The following is a 19,725-nucleotide window of genomic DNA, read 5'->3' as shown; positions in this document are numbered from 1 at the left end:
TTCCTTAGAATCAGGTGAAAAAGAGAGGCAAACCTAAAAAAATAATATTCCAGGTAGAAAGAAGGAAAAAGCTTCCTAATTCAGGGGTAAATGCCACTGCCAACAGCTTGTTTTGTTCTTAAAGATCAGCACACAAAGTTTCACAGAGCTGGAGGGAAAAGATTTGGATGCTAAGTTGTGTTGTGTGTCGGCGGGGGGGGGGGGGGGGGGGGGGGAATGGTGGGGTGTGTGATTAACATCATTCCTTTAGGAGCAGTAGAAAAATAAGAATACCTCTATAAAAGAGATGAGCAAGTCGGCTGTGAAAGGACTGACCCCTCACATATAGAGAAAGCAATTTGCATCTACAGATCTCATTGGTATAAACGACCTCCTTCAAAGAGTGAAAACCTCAATGGAAAGCCACTATATACCCATGAAAGGCTCTGCCGGCTATTTGTTGAGCTGTATACAGACTAACAAACAGGAGTGGTTAACCTGGCGCACCATGCACTATAGAGAGATTTTTTTTAAGTAGGCTTAGTCAGCTAATCTTGTTGAGATTTCTCTCATACTACTGATTTCTTATTCTCAAAATAAATTAAGAGGCTTCATTCAAAATTCCCTGTGGTCTACCAGCTTGAGTTTGTTGGGTGTCTTTGATTGTCTCTTGTCTTTAGATTCCCTGCCTTGTCTCTTTAGATTTTGCTATGCCCTTTGGTATTTCCCGTTAGTCCATGTCTGGAATAGCTAATTACGTGGTAGCATAATTCCCACCCGTACAACAAGGAATAGCGGAACCTTGCTAATTCACACCAATGACTGAAAGACTCCTGTGTAAGTTACTGAATTATGCAAATGAGCAATAAGTGAAGAAAGATGATTCAAAATTGTATTTCATTCATTTATTTTGACAAGTGTAGTTTAGTCTTAATTATTTTGAAAATTTCTTTGTAGCATACTAATAAATTTACTGTGGCACATTTGTTAAATGTGATAAAGCTTTCACTAAGAGACCAAAGCATGCTCTGCTGAATAATTTTCTGAACACAGGCTCAGGTGCAGACCCTCTCTTTCATCTTGGATTTTACTGACTTATTAGCATCTACAAATTTTTTGTAAGACAATATATAATACACCAATAAAATAGGAATTTCAGCAGCAAACACGTCCTTTACGAACAAGTCCTGCACGTGTCTAAACGTGCACCATGATGATAGTAAAAAAAAAATAATAATAATCACGCTTCAAGTAAAACGTTTTTATATTCTATGGTCATAATGTTAATAGGACTTTAGTTTTCTCTTCTAAATAAAACTAGTTCAGTTTGTCATTCAGCTCTTTTAATGCCTATTTCTGTTTTGTTTTGTCTTACCATACCTCTTTCTTTCAAAGTTAAAGACATCTGTTTTAAGATAAGTGGATATATCACAGTATGTAACATTTTCATGTCAAAATACTTACATTATTATATTCTGAGTTAAATTATTTAAGACAGGAAAACATTTTGATACACTTCTGACAGATGTATCCTACAGGATGGAGTCAGCTTCTTTCAGAGCACCACCAGTGGTTATAGTGGGGAGTGAAGAGATAAGAGCCTCCCAGCTTTCAGCCTTGAGCTTAAAGCTTCACATAAACCAGCCTCTTAATAAGTGCTTTTTAAAAAAGTTTCGTTATTTTGAGAGGGAGAGAGAGAACGAACTTGGAGGTGGGGGGAGAGGTATCCGCTGATAGAGTGGAGCCTGCTGTGGGGATCGATCTCATGAACTGTGAGATCATGACCTGGGCCGAAATCAAGAGTGGGACACTCAACCGACTGAGCCACCCAGGCGTCCCTTAATCAACACTTTTTGACCAAATGTCCAATGTAGATATGTTTTAAAATCATCATGCATTTGTCAAACGATATTCTTTAATTTATAAAAGCAGGATAAGCAATAGAGTATTTAAAGAAAAGCCAGAAATACAAAACTTAGTCTCCAAATACGTGCCTACATCTGTGGGTGTTACTGTCACCCACTCTTTGAGGCTGAGGTCACGTTCCATCTCCTCCCGGAACCTTTCCTGACCACTCCCATGGAGTAGTCATTTGCCTTCAGGCTGAAGTTTCTCACCTAGACTGAGAATAGGGCAGCTGTGACCCAGCAGAAAGAACAGTGGGCTCTCACACTCCTCAGCTTTGCTACCTCAGGAGGGTCATGTCATTAATTTGAGGTTGTTTTCTCATTGGAAAAATTGTCAACTATCCCATCTAATGGGAAAGGTAAAAATAAGGGATGTGAAAGTTCTCCATAACAAGTAAAGCTCTACAAAAAGTAGATGTTTAGAGGGCGAATACATGAATAAGAAAAGGATCACAAGTATTATTACCTCTAAAGCAGGACCCTGGTCTTACACTTGTGCGCTTTACATATCACACAAGGTAGAGACCCAACATTTACTGAATGAATTTTGAGGGGGGGGGGGGTGCGAAGAAGAGAGAAACCGAGAAAACCAGACTTATACACAGACCTGGGTTTATGATCTTATTTGTGAGTCCGGTTTCTACAATAATTTCTTAAAACAAGCAAAGCACACCAGGGTCTAAAATTAGCCAGCAAACCAATCTTTTTGTGAGCACAGCTGGTTTAAGCCTTAAGCTCTAAGGGATGGTGCTAAGACTAGCAGGGCTCACAGACCAAGGGGGAAAAAGATTTCCCAGGGCCTTGACCTAAGGAGAATGAAATCAGTGTTAACTCAATTGGGCTTAGTGACCAGCTATTAATTCTGTCTAGCCACTGTCCTATCAGCCACAAGGTAAGAGAATGCTGATGGATGTGAATAAATTTGTAACAACTACAGGAAGGACTTGTCTAAGAATGAGTCAAAGTGATGATTGGTTTTCCCTGTATTTGAGGGGTAGCACCTATTATATGGACATGATAGTACAGCATAAAATAATACATGAGCACTGACTAATCATGTGCAAATCAACACCAGATCTGGGCGTGGGGCTACTGGGTAACTAAAGCCATCACAAGGGCACAGTTAAATTTCCAAAGTTAGGGTTGCTTCCTTTAGACAATTATGAAAATTTTAAAGAACGACAGAGGGTCACGAAAACATATGCCCATTTTAGGGAAGCAAAGCATAACAAAACCACCCAGTCAATTTAAGCATTAAGTTGTTTTAAAAATTAAATCTTCACTGTGGTCAGAAAGGTAAAAGGACTAAGCAAAAACACTTAACTTTTAACTGTTAAAGACTGTTCTGGTATGGCACACGCAATTGGTAATAACCAAAACCCAAATAAGAGACTAAGAAGATGCTCTCAGAGGTCATTCCTGTCCCACTGGAGGGAGTGTAAACCCTTCTGAGAAGAAATGTTACCACAACCGAGTTAAGGCAAGGAAGAAATGATGAAGGCATTAGATTCAGGGCTAGGTAAATAAGCAAAGAAGATGTCCAAGAGGAAAAGAGCATGCAATTTAAAAATAACACAAGTCAGACCAAATCTACTTAAGTCCCAAATTTCTCTGAGAGCATGAAGCAATTCTGGACGACTATATATCCTCTAATTTATTTGAAGTAAGTGGGGCTGCTGTTTTCTGATCTCTTCACTGACTTTTTTTTTTTTAAACTCACATTCATCACAAATTTGAGCTGGTATAAAAAGGTCACAAAGTCAATAACTGATAAAACCGCAGAGTGCTTCTTTAGAAAGATTTAAGAAAAAAAAAATGTCATCTGCTTCTAAGACTAGAGACCTTTTATTTAATGTTGAAGTCTTCTTTTAAGAAGAAGTAAACTGTTATACTGTAAGTAGCTGTTGCAATACATTTCCAGTGAAAAGCACTAATTTTGAGGGGAACGTTTAGTATAACTATATCTAACCCTAAGTGCTTTAAGTCATGCTATAATAGTTTAGAGATGTTACACAAATACTGATAATTTAATACTCCTGAAACTTATAGTACATCCTATCTTGACACTTAAAGGATCTACTCCCTTCTCTGCCATGAGTATTCTAAGCCCTTCCTCCTAATTAATCTGCAATTAATTCAACCAACCTCCAATTAGTCTTCTACAACATTATCCTACTTAAGACAATAAAGCAGTCTCTAGACTGGGTTTTAAACCTGGGCTAAAACAGACTCCTACAGACCAAAAATGGTTCTGGGATTTCTCTTTGTAGTGTAATTTAGATGTCATATCTAATTTGCTGTCATGACTATTGTTTCACTGTGCAATTTATATGTCGTTTTGAATGGTAAAGTCATCATAGCTTTATTGAATTAAACCTTCTGTCTTTATTTAGGGTCTGATGTTACATGTTTGTGCGTATGTGTTTACGTCTCATAAGCTGCTTTTGACATCAAGCAGTGGTAGAAAAAGATTATGCTCTTTTGATATGTTTTCTCCTATTTCAGTAAATATAAACACCAACTAGTAAAAAAAAAAAAAGCCCTCTTCAAACTAAAGAAATAATTTTAAATAATAACAACGGTATTATTACTATTTTTCTTTGAAGGACAGCTAAACAAGCCATTCACATTATAGAATCATAGAAGGCCTGGCTGTTCGGTAATCTGAATTCCTTGATTCTCAATTCTATTAATCAATTCTTTCCTAAGGAAAAAACCTGTCCTTACCGGTGACAGTTTTTGTGATACTGACCTCAAACATAAGATGCTATTTTTATAGCTGCATCATTACAAGGAAATTAAAATGTTCCCTGGCTTTAACTCCTAAGAAACAAAGGCCATCTTACCTCTATCACAATACTCAGTTTCGTGTTGGGTCTGTCTGTAATTGTCTTTCTTGTCCTGGCCTGTGTGTTCAAGTTCTAAACTCAGGACTAAGACTAAGCATGGGAAGCCTTCCAGGAGACCACTGCAGTAGCCTTGTAAATAATTTTTAGTGCATGAAATTTCATAAAGTTTTTACTAGATAATTACACTTCCTGATTTTGTAATTAGTGGAAGTACATGCAATTACATAATAATTATGATAGTAATTACGTAATTAAGATGTATAATTATGTAGTAAAAAACATCATGGAAATAAAACCATCTACTGTGTAAGCACAATACATTTTAAAAGTAAATTCGCTAGCTCAACTGTTTAAAAATACTTTTCTTCAAAATAAAGTGATTAGCTCATATTATGGTCTAACTGCCTGAAAATCGTTTAATATTTTTTCTCTCATCGGTGATAGAAGTATATATTTTAAAAGTACATGAAAAAAATCTTACCAGGTTTTCCCTACTCTCAGCACTACGAAAAAGGACAATACGTTTTGCAAATGAGAACCATCAACAACAGAACTGTCACAGAGATGCAACAACGGCGCCCCTCATTTTTGCAGTACTTTGACTACAAAAGAGACCAGAAGCCTGCCCATTGAAAAGATGTAAAAGGAAAGGATTTTATAAAACTAATAACATATCTCTTATCATAGCATGCCTGTAAGTCCATATGGACATAAAAGTGTGAAAGTGGAGTGCATATTTACAGAAATGCGTTCAAAGAAAAGGAATGTTATTAGAATCCGGAAGTTTGCTGCTCAAATATATGGCAACATTCATATAGTACTTGAGCTATCCTAAAGAGGATGACAGAAAATGTACAGAGACAAGACACCTCCACTTATGGGCAAAGCAACTATGGTGACAATTCACTGGGAAATGGAGTTTCTTTTCTGTCACGTTGCAAAGTCATCTTTAGTTAAAAAGCAAAGCAAAAACAAAATAGGCAGTACTGTGAGAGAAAAAACAAAGCAGTCTGAAGCTCCATGCTGCCATTGGAAAATAACAATGTTGTCATTCTCGCAGTGAGCATAAAAAATAGAAAAGTCAGCAACATAAGGAAAAGCAAATTCCCAAGTAAACCTTTTAGTCGCAAAATATAAGAAATGGAATCTTGTTTTTCAAGTCAAAAAAATTCTAGTTCAATTCCCTGAAGTCTTTCCAAAGGTGCCAGATCAATGTTGTAATGAGGCCAAGAACGTGGTGACTTGGTAAAACTTCGGGCACATACAGAGCGGCGCTTACACGAAGTGGGGGTAGGACTGTATTCTAGTTCTTTCCTTGTAAGCCACTGATCTTGAGAAGATGCAAGCCATTTTCAAAACCTTGGTTTACTTCTCCTTTACTTTTCTTCTCACTTAGGTAAGAAACAAAGTGGAAGAACTCATGCTTTCTTGCCCCCCCCCCCCTGCCCTGGGGCGGGGGGGGGGGGGGAGCGCTACATTTTGAAGCTTAATTATAAAATGTATTTCAAAAGACCAGGCTGTCCTACCAATTCTACCTGAAACCTGGGTAGGCCTTCTTGGAAGGAAGTCTGCATACTTGTCATTTGAAAATTTTGCCAAAAGGATGGCCCTAATCAATGGATGAATAAAAAGGAAGTAGGCTTTAGTTGTTCCGACTTGAATCAGTGCTTATCAAAGTTTAATATGCCTAGGAATCACCTGGGAATCTTGTTAAAATGCAGATGCGGTAGCAGAAGGTCTGCGGAGGACCTGATATTTTGCATTTCTAACAAGGTTCCAGGTGATGCCTATGCTGCTGGTATACTGATCACATTTTGAGTAACAAGGTCTTCGGTTTGACTTGGGAAAAAAATGAACAGAGAACAAGCTGATTTGGGTTCTTCTGTAGGTTATTTTCTCCCTCAACTGCTAAATCAGTGCAATAATTATTTCAAGTTCTGTAAAATATTTATTTGTAAAATTTCAGGGTTTATAATTTGTTTCTTGCTATAAAAGCAGTACATGCTCAGATGGTATAATTTAGAACGTATATACAAGTATAAAGGAGAAAATAAATATTACCTACAATCCACAGAGAGATGACAACTGTAAACAACTCCAGTGTTTCTTAGTAATTTTTCCACCTTGCATACAAACAACAAATTAGTATCATAATGGCTACATACTGTTGGACTTAAACATGATATTGTTAGTGTTTCCCTAAATCATTAAAGATTAAAACTATGTAATGTCTAGTAACATCAGCAACAACCCCCCTCAGAAAGTCAGGGTTCTATGGACCACTTTTTCTATTATCAAAATTTTTAAGTGCTTCTACGATCACCCCCTACTCATAAACAGATAGCTAACTATGTTGTGAATTGCCACATTAGTTTCCTAAGATAAAAGTTCACTTAAATTAATTAAAAGAATAGTTTAAAAAACAAAACAAAACGTGGCTCATTTTTTGTTTTTTTTTTTAATGTTTATTTTTGAGAGAGAGGAAGAGACTGTGAGTGGGGGAGGGGCAGAAAGAGACGGGGACAGAGGATCTGACACGAGCTCTGTGCTGACAGCAGAGAGCCCAATGCAGGGCTCGAACTCACAAGCCATGAGATCATGAGCTGAGCCAAAGTTGGACACTTAACTGATTGATCCACCCGGGTGCCCCAGGTCATTTTTTATTTGTAAGAAAATGAAACAAAAGGAAAATGGAGTTTGTAAGTTACCCATTTCAAAATCTATTTTTATAAAAAATTGTTTTTCACAATTACAAAAAATATAATTTAAAAGAGGGTGAATGGGAGCTTAAACGAACTTCTACCTTTACTTTTGCATGTACCTGGTAGGAGTGAACTGTTCTGTGTGCTTCACCTGTTAAAAACAGAGAAAAGGCTCATTTCTTTTTTTTTTTTAAAGCTCACTGATTTTTGAGAGAGAGAGAGAGAGAGAGAGAGAGAGAGACAGACAGAGCGTGAACGGGGGAGGGGAAGAGAGAGAGGGCGACACGGGATCTGAAGCAGGCTCCAGGCTCTGTGCTATAAGCACAGAGCCCGATGCGGGGCTCAAACTCACAGACCATGAGATTATGACCTGAGCCAAAGTCAGATGCTCAACTGACTGAGCCACCCAGGTGCCCCAGAAAGGCTCATTTCTAAAATGTGACAAGAATTTTTTCAGGAGGATAACCCACGGACTTAAAAAAGTGACAAAAGGGGCACCTGGGTGGCTCAGTTGCTTGAGCGTCTGACTTCACCTCAGGTCATGATCTCACAGTTCATGGGTTCAAGCCCTGCATCGGGCTCTCTGTTGTCAGCACAGAGCCCACTACAGGTTCTCTCTCTCCCTCTCTCTCTGCCCCTCCCCTGCTCATGCTCTCTCTCTCAAAAGTAAATAAAACAATAAAAAATAATAAAAAATAAATTTAAAAAGTGATATAAGAAGAACTGGACCAGTCTCTCTGACACAGGCTTCTTTTTAATGCCTTGCTAGGATTTAACAAAGTAAATTCTCGAACCACGAATGGCTTAGAGAGGACTCCAGGGGCTCTTTGCTACTTTTATTTCTGTACTTCCAGCAACGATAAAACTCTTCTGCTTTCAAAGTTTGGGAAAATAAGGCAAGTTCTTAACATTGAAAGGGGACCCTGAGAAATCTCCAAACTCCCAAAGACAGTAAAGCATGTAATTTCTTCCATAAAACTCTAATTTTCTCACTAAAAAAACCTATATCACTTCTTTAGATTCCTTCACTTTTCAGTACTAGCTGTTGTCTCTCTTTTGGGTGTCCATTCTCTGTGAAGTAATACAATTATTACTACACTTCATAAATCTAACTATTTAGCTGAGGGTGAGCAAAGAACAGGACCCTGTGGCAGTGTGGGTGAGGGAATAGTCAGTCTGGCTCACTCACTAGTTAAGTGACTTGATATTCTTTTGATTTTGTCATCAAAATTCTTTTGTCATCAGCAAAATGAGAGCTACAGTGTCACTTGTCTTCAGCAAAACTGGCAAAGAGCTGAACGACAGATATGAAATCTGGAAATGTCAAGGAACTTCAGTTACATTAATTTATGGCACACCTGAGTCAAGCCAAGCAATATAGGAGGATCTAGAATTTTTAACGCACACTAACTACCCTCTATTATGGACAGAATTGCTTCCGAGGACTAACTGATCCAAAATCCTTGAAACTCCTTGTGTGGTCTTATTTTCTACTAAGAATTCATTCAACATAAATTTAGTGAGCTGGCTCCAGTGTGCAAAGTGAGGTAAGCAAGAGACGACCCTCTGCCTCAATGAACTCAGTGAAAGAGAAAGTCAAAACAATTCAGGGCAAGTCCTGTGAGAAGGGCACTTAAAGGGTGCTGTGGGAATGTGAAGGAACGAAGCTTGCTTTACAGAACTCAGTTTCTTCATCAATGTAATGGAGGACGACCCATGGTCACCTCACAGGGCTGTCATGAGAGGACCATGAGAAGGTAAATGCGTGTGAGATTTCACCTGGCTGACAGGAGAGAGGAGAAAAGCAACCCTGACAGGCTGTGGCCGCCCACATCCATTGGCAAGAAACAGGGGTGACCTGAAGAACGGTCCTTCTAGGCCTAAAGAGACTCCATTGAGAAACTGGGCTTCCCTAAAGAAGCCTTTTCATAAGGTTACGGTCACAGCGGCTTCTTGGCGCTAACCCTTTATACTTAGCTCCAATTCCTTTCTTCAACGGAGTCCTAAATCCTGGTGTTTCAATTCTGACAGAGACAAACCCAATAGATTGAAAGGGATTTATGGAAAAATTCACCAAGAAGGTCATCCATTACTGGCTGAATTGTGCTTCCCCCCCCGCCAAATAAACTGGGAGGGGGAGTTCAAAATCCTAACACCCCGTACCTGAAAATATGACTATATTTGGAGACAGGGCTTTTAACGAGGCAATTATGTTAAAATGAAGTCACCCGGGTGGGCCCTAAGCCAAGAGGACTGACTGGTCGTTTAAGAAAAGGAGATTAGGACACAGATACATACAGAGGGAAGACCACGCGAAGACAGGGAGAAGATGGCCATCTACAAACCACAGAGAGAGGCCTCAGAAAAAAACAAGCCTGCTGACACCTTGATTTCAGGATTCTAGCCTCCAGGACTGGCAGGAAATAGATTTGTGTTTATGCCACCCAGTCTGTGGTACCTTGTTACGGCAGGCATTGCAGACTAATACAGCATCCTATTACAAATAGCTGACAGAGAGTGAGAGAAGATAAGCATCCGGGAAGAGCAGAGAAACAGAAAAAAAGTTTTATTTTGCTCTTCAAACACTAACGTGAAAAGGCAATTAGTGCTCAAGAGAATGAAACGAAAAGTCACACAATGGGAGCAAATATTTACAAAAGACATATCTGATAAAGGACCATTATCTGAAATATACAAAGAACCCTTAAAACACAACAATAAAAAACAAGCAACTTAATTAAAAAGTGAGCCAAAGACACCTCATCAAAGAAGATATACAAATGGCAAATAAGCGTATGAAAAGACGCTCCATATCATATGTCATCAGGGAAATGCAACTTGCAACAATGAGATACCACTACACATCTATTAGCTTGGCCAAAACCCAGAACACTGACAATACCAAATGTTGGTGAGGATGTGGAGCAGCAGGAACTCTCATTTACTGGTAGTGGGAATGCAAAATGGTAGAGCCACTCTGGAAGTAAGTTTCTTATACAAAACTAAACATGCTCTTACCATATAAGCCGGCAGTCATGCTCCCTGGCATTTAGGATTTACCCAAAGGAATTGAAAACTTATGTCTATATAAAAACCTGCATACGAATGTTTATAACAGCTTTACTCAGAACTGCCAAAACTTGGAAACCAAAGTGTCCCTCAGTAGGTGAATCGATACGTAAAATGTGGTACATCCAAATAAAGGAGTATTATCCAGCACTAAAAAATGAACTATCAAGTCATGAAAAGACACAGACGAAACTTAAAATGCATCTTACTAAGTGGAAGAAGTCAATCCGAAAAGGCTACATACTCTATGATGCCAAATACATGATGTTCTGGAAAGTGAAAACTATAAAGACAGCAAAAAGATCAGTGCTTGCCAGGGGTTAGTGGGGAGGGAGGGACGATGAGGGTGAGCACAGAGGATTGAGGAGCAGCGAAACGACACTAGGATACTATAATGGTGGAAACACGTCACAGATTTGTCCAACCAATGTCCAACACCATGAGTGAACCCTAAGGTAGACGATAATGCTGTGTCGGTGCAGCTTCATCAGATGTAACAAATGTGCCACTTTGGTGGGGGATGTTGACGATGAGGGAGGCTGTGCATGTGTGGGAGCAGTGGGTACATACATGGGAAATCTCTGTACCTTCCGTTCAATTTTGCTGTGAAGCTAAAACTCCCTTAACAATGAATCTACCAAAAACAAAGGCAAGTAGTGGCTCCCATCCTTTGCTTCTGTAATAATCCTAATCTGGCCAGATTGGGAGTTTATCATACTTTGCTGCTGAATCTGTCTACAATGGACTCTAAGCTCCTCCAGGGCAGGGAACATTGGCCATCTTAGTTCCTTTGACATCGGGGATGGCCCTCAACACATAAAGGAAAATATGTACGTACTGTTTTTACCATTGCTGAATAAACGAAATAAAAAAGCTCAGGTGAGAAAACTAAGAGACTCTCTCTGTTCTCGCATTTTGTTTTTAATTTTTTTAAATGTTTATTTATTTATGAGACAGAGGCAGAGTGCGAGTGGGGGAGGGGCAGATAGAGAGGGAGACACAGAATCCGAAGCAGGCTCCAGGCTCCGAGCTGTCAGCACAGAGCCCGATGCGGGGCTTGAACCCACGAACTGTGAGATCATGACCTGAGCCGAAGTTGGACACTTAACCAACTGAGCCACCCGGGTGCCCCATGTTCTCGCATTTTTAAGCAAACTTAATTTAGACAATTGGGACAAGATGTGAATGAATTCACGTCTCCCCCAAATGGTTCCACTTATCCCTACTCAGGTCAAGGCCCCATGGGATGAGGCAGTCAAATGGGACCATTTAGTGATGCCATGGTGGAAACGGGAGTTTTACCTCATCTATTGCCACTATGTTCCTCTAAAACTTTCTCTGGCTCTATTATGCCATCTGTGTACATTCTGGAGCAGTTACAATAATAACGGCAAAGTCCTACAGAAATAAGATTTTTAAAAATGTCATGTAGTTACAGTGAATATGCAGTAAACACTTCACCAAAGTGAATAACAGTCCTTTAGCATTTTAAAGGTAAGGAAAAGTACCAAATGGGGTTAATTCACATTATGGACTAACGGCCTGGAAACCTTTGTTTGAAAGCAAAGCACAGGAAAAAGCTGTGACAAGAGCCACTTTTCACCACAAAAATAAACTCAAATACTTTGTGACTTTTCCAAGTCAAATGGCCATGTTTCAAACAAACATTAGAACCACCATCCAGTTACAACCCTTAAGACCTATGGGCTTTACAAATGGAAATGGTAAGACAATCTTAGAGAAGGAAACGGTGCAAAGAAGAGTCTACAGTACAGATTTCACATGCTAGTTCCAGGGTTGTGTGCGGACAGACAATACTTAGACTCCATTCTCAACACAACTGTGTGTAGTGACTGTCACTTTTCACAAGACTTTTGATGTTAACATCTACCGCAGTTCTGGCCTTGGTCCAAACTGGGTCAATATGTTTGCCCTCTGGATCCCACAGATTGCCAATTCGTTTTTATAGCAAGTCTCCCTTGAACAGCAAATCAGAACAGAGTATTTCACACTACTGATACAGTGAGAAGTGAATTTTTTATAGGTCACATTAACGTACACTTACAAACGTTTCCTCTAATTATTAGCCTATGGATTGTATGACTCCTTCTCCACTTGTTCCCCATGGACTACAACTTGGATTCAAATTCTCTTATTTAGAAACCATCCAGATGATGTTTTCAGAGTGAGCAGGACAGAGGTTTTCAAACGTGGCTGCACGTGAGAATTGTTTGGGGGGGGGGCGTTCTAAAATATGGAGCTTCCTAAACTCTACCCCCCACCTTCTGAATCAGAATCTCTGGGTGAAGCCCCTAGGTGACTCTTCAGAGAGAGCTTATCAAACATGACTTACCAGGAAAGTCATCTTGGAATACAGATAAGCATGACTCAGCGTCTTAGTTTATACCCCCTACTGACAAATACCCTAATACCTCTTAACATTACTGAGGGATCTGAAAACGCCCTGAGCAGGTAAATTTCAGCTCATCCACTCATTCCTAAAGCACAATTTATGAATAATAAACAAGAAGGAAGCTAAAAGGAAAAATAGTTTCATAATTAAAATTCTGTAAGTAAAACAAAAGGTTCTAGGAACATTTCACAAAGTTTCTCCTGTGACACACAGACTTAAAATCCTTCTCTTATCTTATTTTCGTTAGCCATCTGACATGTACAAGAACCCATCAGTAACTCACACTTAGTGCCGTTTTGACCTTGACCTCCTGGATAGTGTACTTATTAGAAGCAAATGACAACAAAAAGTGTCCCAACTCTTAAACTTGTGAAATAGAACTGCAGTAAATTGTGTGACGGTACAGATTCTGTCAACACCTCTCCCCTTTTGCCAAGCAAGAAGCTTCTAAGCAGCTATTCTACTCCTTGTTTTTCTGGAAGAGCAATGTACCACTCCTTGACGTTCTCTAAAAAGCCACAGTAAGTCTCCAGTGACTTTCCACATCACTCCTACATGTCTCTAAGAGCCAACAGACTTTTGAAAACTGCTTATCATGAAAGACTATTTCAGCCCCATCCCTTTGGAGTCTAAGAACATCTAGGGAACAATCTGAAATGGCTAGATTCAGATAGAAGTAAAGGGGGAACAAGTTCTAACATAGTAATACCCGGAAAGAGGTAACAAACCAGATAGAAACACACACTGTACTCATCAGAGAATCAGTACTTAATTCTTTCAACTCACAATGCCTTTAAGGAAAGGTCCTTAGGGGTAAAAGAGAAACAGCTATTAATGATACTGCAAGTAAACAGGGGCTAAACATGAGCCACAAATGGAAGTTCAAAAACCCAGTTACTAATGAACAGAAGGAACTTTTTTCCGCATTACATAAATTTTACAGTCACTGAAAATATGCTGTGGAGATAGTCCAAGTACTTGGTGAACATCTAAAAACAAGATACTAATTTCCAAACCAACTTCCTCCATCAGTCAGTATACCGTTTCATATCCAAGGACAGCAAAACCAAGTAAATCAGACCTTTTAAAAATAATTGTTAGCTTGGGGCACCTGGGTGACTCAGTCAGTTAAGTGTCTAACTTCGGCTCAGGTCATGGTCTCACGGTTCGTGGGTTCGAGCCCCATGTGGGGCTCTGTGCTGACAGCTCAGAGCCTGGAGCCTGCTTCAGATTCTGTGTCTCCCTCTCTCTCTGCCCCTCCCCTGTTTGCAGTCTGTCTCTCTCTCTCAAAAATAAATAAACATAAAAAAATTTTTGTTAACTGTTAGCCTATCTTGTAGATGGAAAAACTGGTCAATTAAGACTAGAACTGAAAACAGTTAAGACCAAATCAAGGGCAGCATGGGGATTCTTATGTGAGGAAATCCAGCAGTATTAGCAGGTTTCTTTATGTCCTTAAGGTTACCTCCGGCCTTAATACCGACCAACAAAATGTTGAACTGATATTCACTGACAAACAACATAAACACTCTGTAGGTAACTAATATGAAAAATGTGTAAATTTGCCTTTTTTATTTTTTACAGGTAATAAAAAAGTTGTCAATGTGATTTTTAGGTAGGAGAAAAAAAACCCATGCACTTGTCACGACATTTTCAAATACTCTGTTATGTAACAAAGCTTTTCCCAGACCCATTAAGCCCCACAGTGCCTGAAAGTCTTGTGTGAGGGTTACAGGCAGCACCCGATCATCTGGGCGAAGGCGCAGATATGCACTCTTAGGATGGAGTCAATAAAAGAACTCCACCCCATGCCTCTCTTTCAAAATGAACCTAGGCTTTTAGTGAACAGCAGAGACACACTCCAGGTCTATTTTTTTGTGGTAATGTCTGGTTTTTGTAGGTCCAATGATCACGTTGCCTATGCTTACTTTATTACAATTACTAAACTCTATAGAAAATAGCATTTTCAAAATATAGCATTTAAAGAGTCCTTTTTGTAATGTTCCTCCCCCAAAGCCCTGCTTTAATAGAGAACAATGTGAGACAGGCTGTGGGGACCAAAGCCGGGGATTCCTACACCGCCGCCCCTCATGCAGGGGAAGCCTGTGCTCACAAGGGCCCCCACGGCCTGCTTCTGAGACAGCGGTGTGATGCTGCGTGAACAGCCTGACAGTAGGTCTGGCTTTTATGATGCAAATTTCCACTTTAAACTCAACGGTAATTACAGTATTTTAACGTACCTTTCTCATGATCGGTAATAAGTTTCTCCAGTGCACAGTCCGCATCAAAAATGTACCGGTAAAAGCACAGCTGGGTGTACAGGGACTTGTCAGAATACTGCAATAGAACAGAAAATAAATGAATACTACTACTGGCGAGGGCAGCGACAGAGATCACTCGCAACAGAGTGTATTCCGTACTTCTGACTTCTATATCAAGTAGCTTGTTTTAAACAAGGGGAGGTGAATAAGGAGAGAATCATACTAATGACTAGTCCCCCTCATATAGCATACATACCTTTCATAATTCAGAATAAATCCTGCCACTTCGATCACAGATTACTACTTGCGAAGCTGCAGACTGATTGCCCCTGCTGTCAAAAAACTGATTTTGTCAAATTGCAAATTCCTATGCACCCTTTACAATTTGCACTGTTAATTGGGAAAAGTGGTACTGTGCTTCCTAACTGGGACCTGTCCATGGTAGCAAGAAGTTAAACAATTTCTGCAAATCGTTTAACATACACTGCTAAACTATGAGCCCAATTTTATGACTTGTGGTGGAAATCTAAGGCCTTTGGCAGGGACTGGCTCACAGACATGACATGGTGTAGACATCAGGAACACCTTGACCGCTTGTTCTGTGCTAGTCCTGAGTGGGCAACGTATGACCTCAGAAATACCAGGTGAAATGAAATAACCAAGGTTTTTCAGCCCACCCATGTCAAAACAAATGTTTAGTGACCTTGGCAAGTTCTAACTCAACAGATCATAGGAGATGTGCCCGAACTACTACTATTCATTCAGCAAATATATAATGAACACTGATATTCCCCAGGGTATCTAGAGAAACTGGGTACTCTCCTAAGCGACTGTATCCCACCCTATGTGGGGAAAAACACATGCAGCCAATTCAACAACCGAAGTAAGAATTATGTGGTGAGTCACATTCAAATGCACTCCTATTTATTTAAGATCAACTGCCCTAGGAACTCTCTTTCCTTCTTCCTATGAAGTAAGACACTTGGGAAAGAAACCCTCATGCTGAAGGACAATGTACTAGAGCTTTGGTGTCTTCTCTGGGGGTGGGGGTGTCCTACCGAGGTGAAACAAATGAACCCTCGGAACTTCTCAAATGAGAGAAGCTCAAATGACAAACACATTACCAGCTCTTGTTTGCTGCCTCAGACGAACATGAAATCCAACCCATATCGAATCAGCGCTTATCATGCACCAGATTCGGCACCAGTGACAAACATACATACGGCTAACTAACACCGTAAGCACTCTATAGATAGATGTTGGCTGAATGAATTAATCCAAGAATGACCACGACAAGCAAGCCATTTGTACAATCCATGCAGCTGGGTCCAGGGGTGCCCACAGATGAGCATGCCAGTAGGAACCTCAGGAAAATCACTATCCACAATTGGATATGGAAACAGCATTACTTTTGAAGGAACTCTCTTGGGTAACCAAGTATTAGATCCAAGGATCCTAGCTCACTATCAATGATGAAAAACCACAGTCAACTCAACTTGGCACAGAAGTGACTGACATTCACTTATTAGAGCTCAATGACTGACCTTCCCGTTCACTGCATTATAAAGTCTGTTACTAAATTTAGTGTATTTTAAACTTCTTTGGCCATTGGAAAGGGTATCTATAAATATTAGACTGCAGGAATAACCGACATGGAGCTATTCATCATCAGCCAGGGCTACTGTCTCTTTTTGTGTCCACTCCTTCCACAACTATCTCTTTCTTTACCTGAACCTATTTTAAAAAGTATACACCTAGAAGCCTATTTTATTTCTTATTAGCTATTCTACAATATGCATCATCATTATACTATTATACACCAGTTATTTTTAGCGAATCCTGATTACTGCTTCCTGGGGGGAAAAAAAAGGAGGACGACAGCGATTAAGTTATTTGTTTAGTTTTTTAGATTCAGCAGTAATTGCTGGTACACATCTCCCTGACTGCACACATGCTGCAGGTTGAATAGAACACTGAAATTACCTCCTTCATAATAGTTTGTTTTGATAATGTATTGTGTGTCGAGATGATGAGAAACAGTTGCTGTCAATTTGATTAGCCATTATATTTTTATGTTAATTGCCATTATTGGGTCCATTCTGTTTAGTGTCACCATAGAAGCCATACAATGTTAGCATAAATAACAAATTGGAGTAAATTAGGAAGATATATTTTTGCCAATTCATTTTAATTGCCCCTCAGTCCTTCCGTTGGTTAACGCAGCTGTTGACCCATAATAAGCGCTGGGTCAATATAGCTGCTTGTCAATTCAGAAATGCAAAGTGCTGTGTTGCTGGTAATGGATATACAACAACCTTTGCCAGCCAACTGAAGCAAACGAGTGACAACCCACATGAAGGAATAAAGCGTCAGCCACGGAGTTTAGTGACCTGATATTAGTAGGCAGGCTAATTGAAAGTCACTGCCTAAATGGATAAGGAAAATAGGGAAAAAAAATTAAAAAGGAGTTATATATTTTAAAAAAATATACCAACACCTCCTGCCCTTTTGATTCCTGACATATTTTGCAATTAGTAAATTGGCTGAAAACAAAAGGCCCTATTAGATTTTCAATGTCAAATACAATTAAGTGGTTTTAAAGAACGCACATGAAATGGAGAAAACTATAGTTTAAATGAACAAGAATAACACCTACTTTTGTTTTCTTGATTTTGCACCATTAATTTGTGATCACTCGGAGGGCTTTTTTTTTTTTTTATCATTACCATCTTTTCTCTTTTGCCTTTGATGATAAAATCTTCTAATCAAGAAACCTGACACCCTCCAGTCTTCTGAGACGTTCAACGGGTTTTTTTTCCCTCACACTTAAATGCTCACTGTGACTGTACAAGATTGGATGGAAAATACTTCAAGAAAATAAGATGATATTTTAACATTTCTTTCTCTCTCTAGCTTTTACTTATTGGTTTAAAATGTTCGATTTCTCGCTCTTTCCTTGAAAATTGCACTCAACACGGTGCCTAGGCTTCTTTCAGTCTCCCTTTATAGTTAGAACATCGTGTACCAAAGTGGCCGATTGTGATTTTGTAAGGACAATGCTGAGCTGAAACAGCTACTGTGTGTATCACACTCCGCATGTGACGTGGCTGCTCGGAGTGTTAACACAGTAATAAGCGTGAGACCCGTACATACATAGAGGTAGGGGAGGAATTCCACTCCGACAGACCTGGCGCAGAGGAGGTACTTAAAAAGATATTGTGGGAGAAATTCAAGGAAAAGGAAAATGTTTCAATGCCACTGGTTCTGATACTTTTTGTAAAATCCTGTAATTGGTTTACATTAGAAACAATGCAAACTTCACTTTCTCCAAGGTAGTTCTCTTTCCATTTATTTATAGTCCCTGGTCTCTCTCCTGAGATTTCTGATGAGGCTCTAGATCAGTGGTCCCTCACCTGACTGCACATCGGAATCACCTGGGAGCTTTTTAAAAAAAAAATACTGAGGCTCAGACCTCGCCCCTGGAACAACTAAGAATGCAGTGGAATGCTGGGGATGGGCATTGCTCCTAGGTGATTCTGGTGGGTAGTCTAAGATGAGAATCGCTGTGCTATAGATAATCTGTACTGGAGAAACTTTTAGAACCAGGCACTCTTACCCCTCCAGCCTGGCTTGAGATAAAGGAATTTACACTGACCAAAATAGCTTGAGATTTCCTGAGAACCATTTTTGAGGAAGATGGTTGCTTGTCCAAGCATATTATTTCAAGAATAGGACAGGACGTATTTTCCCTTACATAAATACAGGGCAATGTTGAACCTGATTTGCTTTTTTGTTGGTGAATTATAATCTATACACCAAAAGTGCACAAATAATAAGTGTGCAGCTTGATGTACAAAGTGAACACATCTCTGTAATCAGCACCCATAATAAGAAACAGAACGTTACCAGCATCCCCTCCCGGCTACTTACCATCTTCCCCCACCAAGGGTAACAACAGATTTGCCTTAAAATAAAAAAAAACCCAGTAACTTCATGTGCCCAGAATCATATAGTTTGCACTCTTTTTCTCTCTGGCTTTTTTTGCTCAACATTCTACTTGCAAGATTCATCCACATTGTTGCACATAAAAGGAGTTTGTTCATTCTCATTGCCATAAAGTATTCCACTGAATGAATAGATCACAATCTGCTTATCTATTCTATGAATGATGGATATTTAGGTGGTTTCCAGTTTTTTGGCTATTAGGAATGGAGCTGCTGTGAATATTCTTGTACATGCCTTTGAGGCACATAAGTGTACATTTCTGTTGATTCTAACACCTACCAATGGAAATGCTGGATCATAGGGCATGCAAATTTGCAGCTTTAGTAGCAACTGCCAAACTGTTTCCAAAGGGGTTTTAGTATTGGTTTTCAACCGACTTTACTTTGAACTAGTTTGACAATACATGGGTTTTTATTTTATCTAAGATTTTCTTGTGGCAATATAACCAGTCTACTCTCTCTCTCCCTCATTTGTAGGGATAGGGTAGAAGTTAGCTAAAACTACCTCTTTATCAACTCAAAAGTAAACGTAACTTGCTTC

General features: G+C 39.5%; 1 protein-coding gene across 1 annotated transcript in view; it reads right to left on the bottom strand.

Moving 5' to 3' along the window:
- The window catches only part of POLA1 (DNA polymerase alpha 1, catalytic subunit), a 299,688-nt gene that overhangs the window by 54,823 nt on the left and 225,140 nt on the right, over positions 1–19,725 (bottom strand). Inside the window, exon 36 of the mRNA XM_047844422.1 lies at positions 15,160–15,256. Coding sequence (XP_047700378.1) covers positions 15,160–15,256 — 97 coding nt within the window. The remainder of the gene's footprint in view (positions 1–15,159; positions 15,257–19,725) is intronic.

This window comes from Prionailurus viverrinus, chromosome X, assembly GCF_022837055.1.
Source record: "Prionailurus viverrinus isolate Anna chromosome X, UM_Priviv_1.0, whole genome shotgun sequence".
NCBI lineage: Eukaryota > Metazoa > Chordata > Mammalia > Carnivora > Felidae > Prionailurus > Prionailurus viverrinus.
This window is presented reverse-complemented; position numbering and strand designations above follow the sequence as displayed.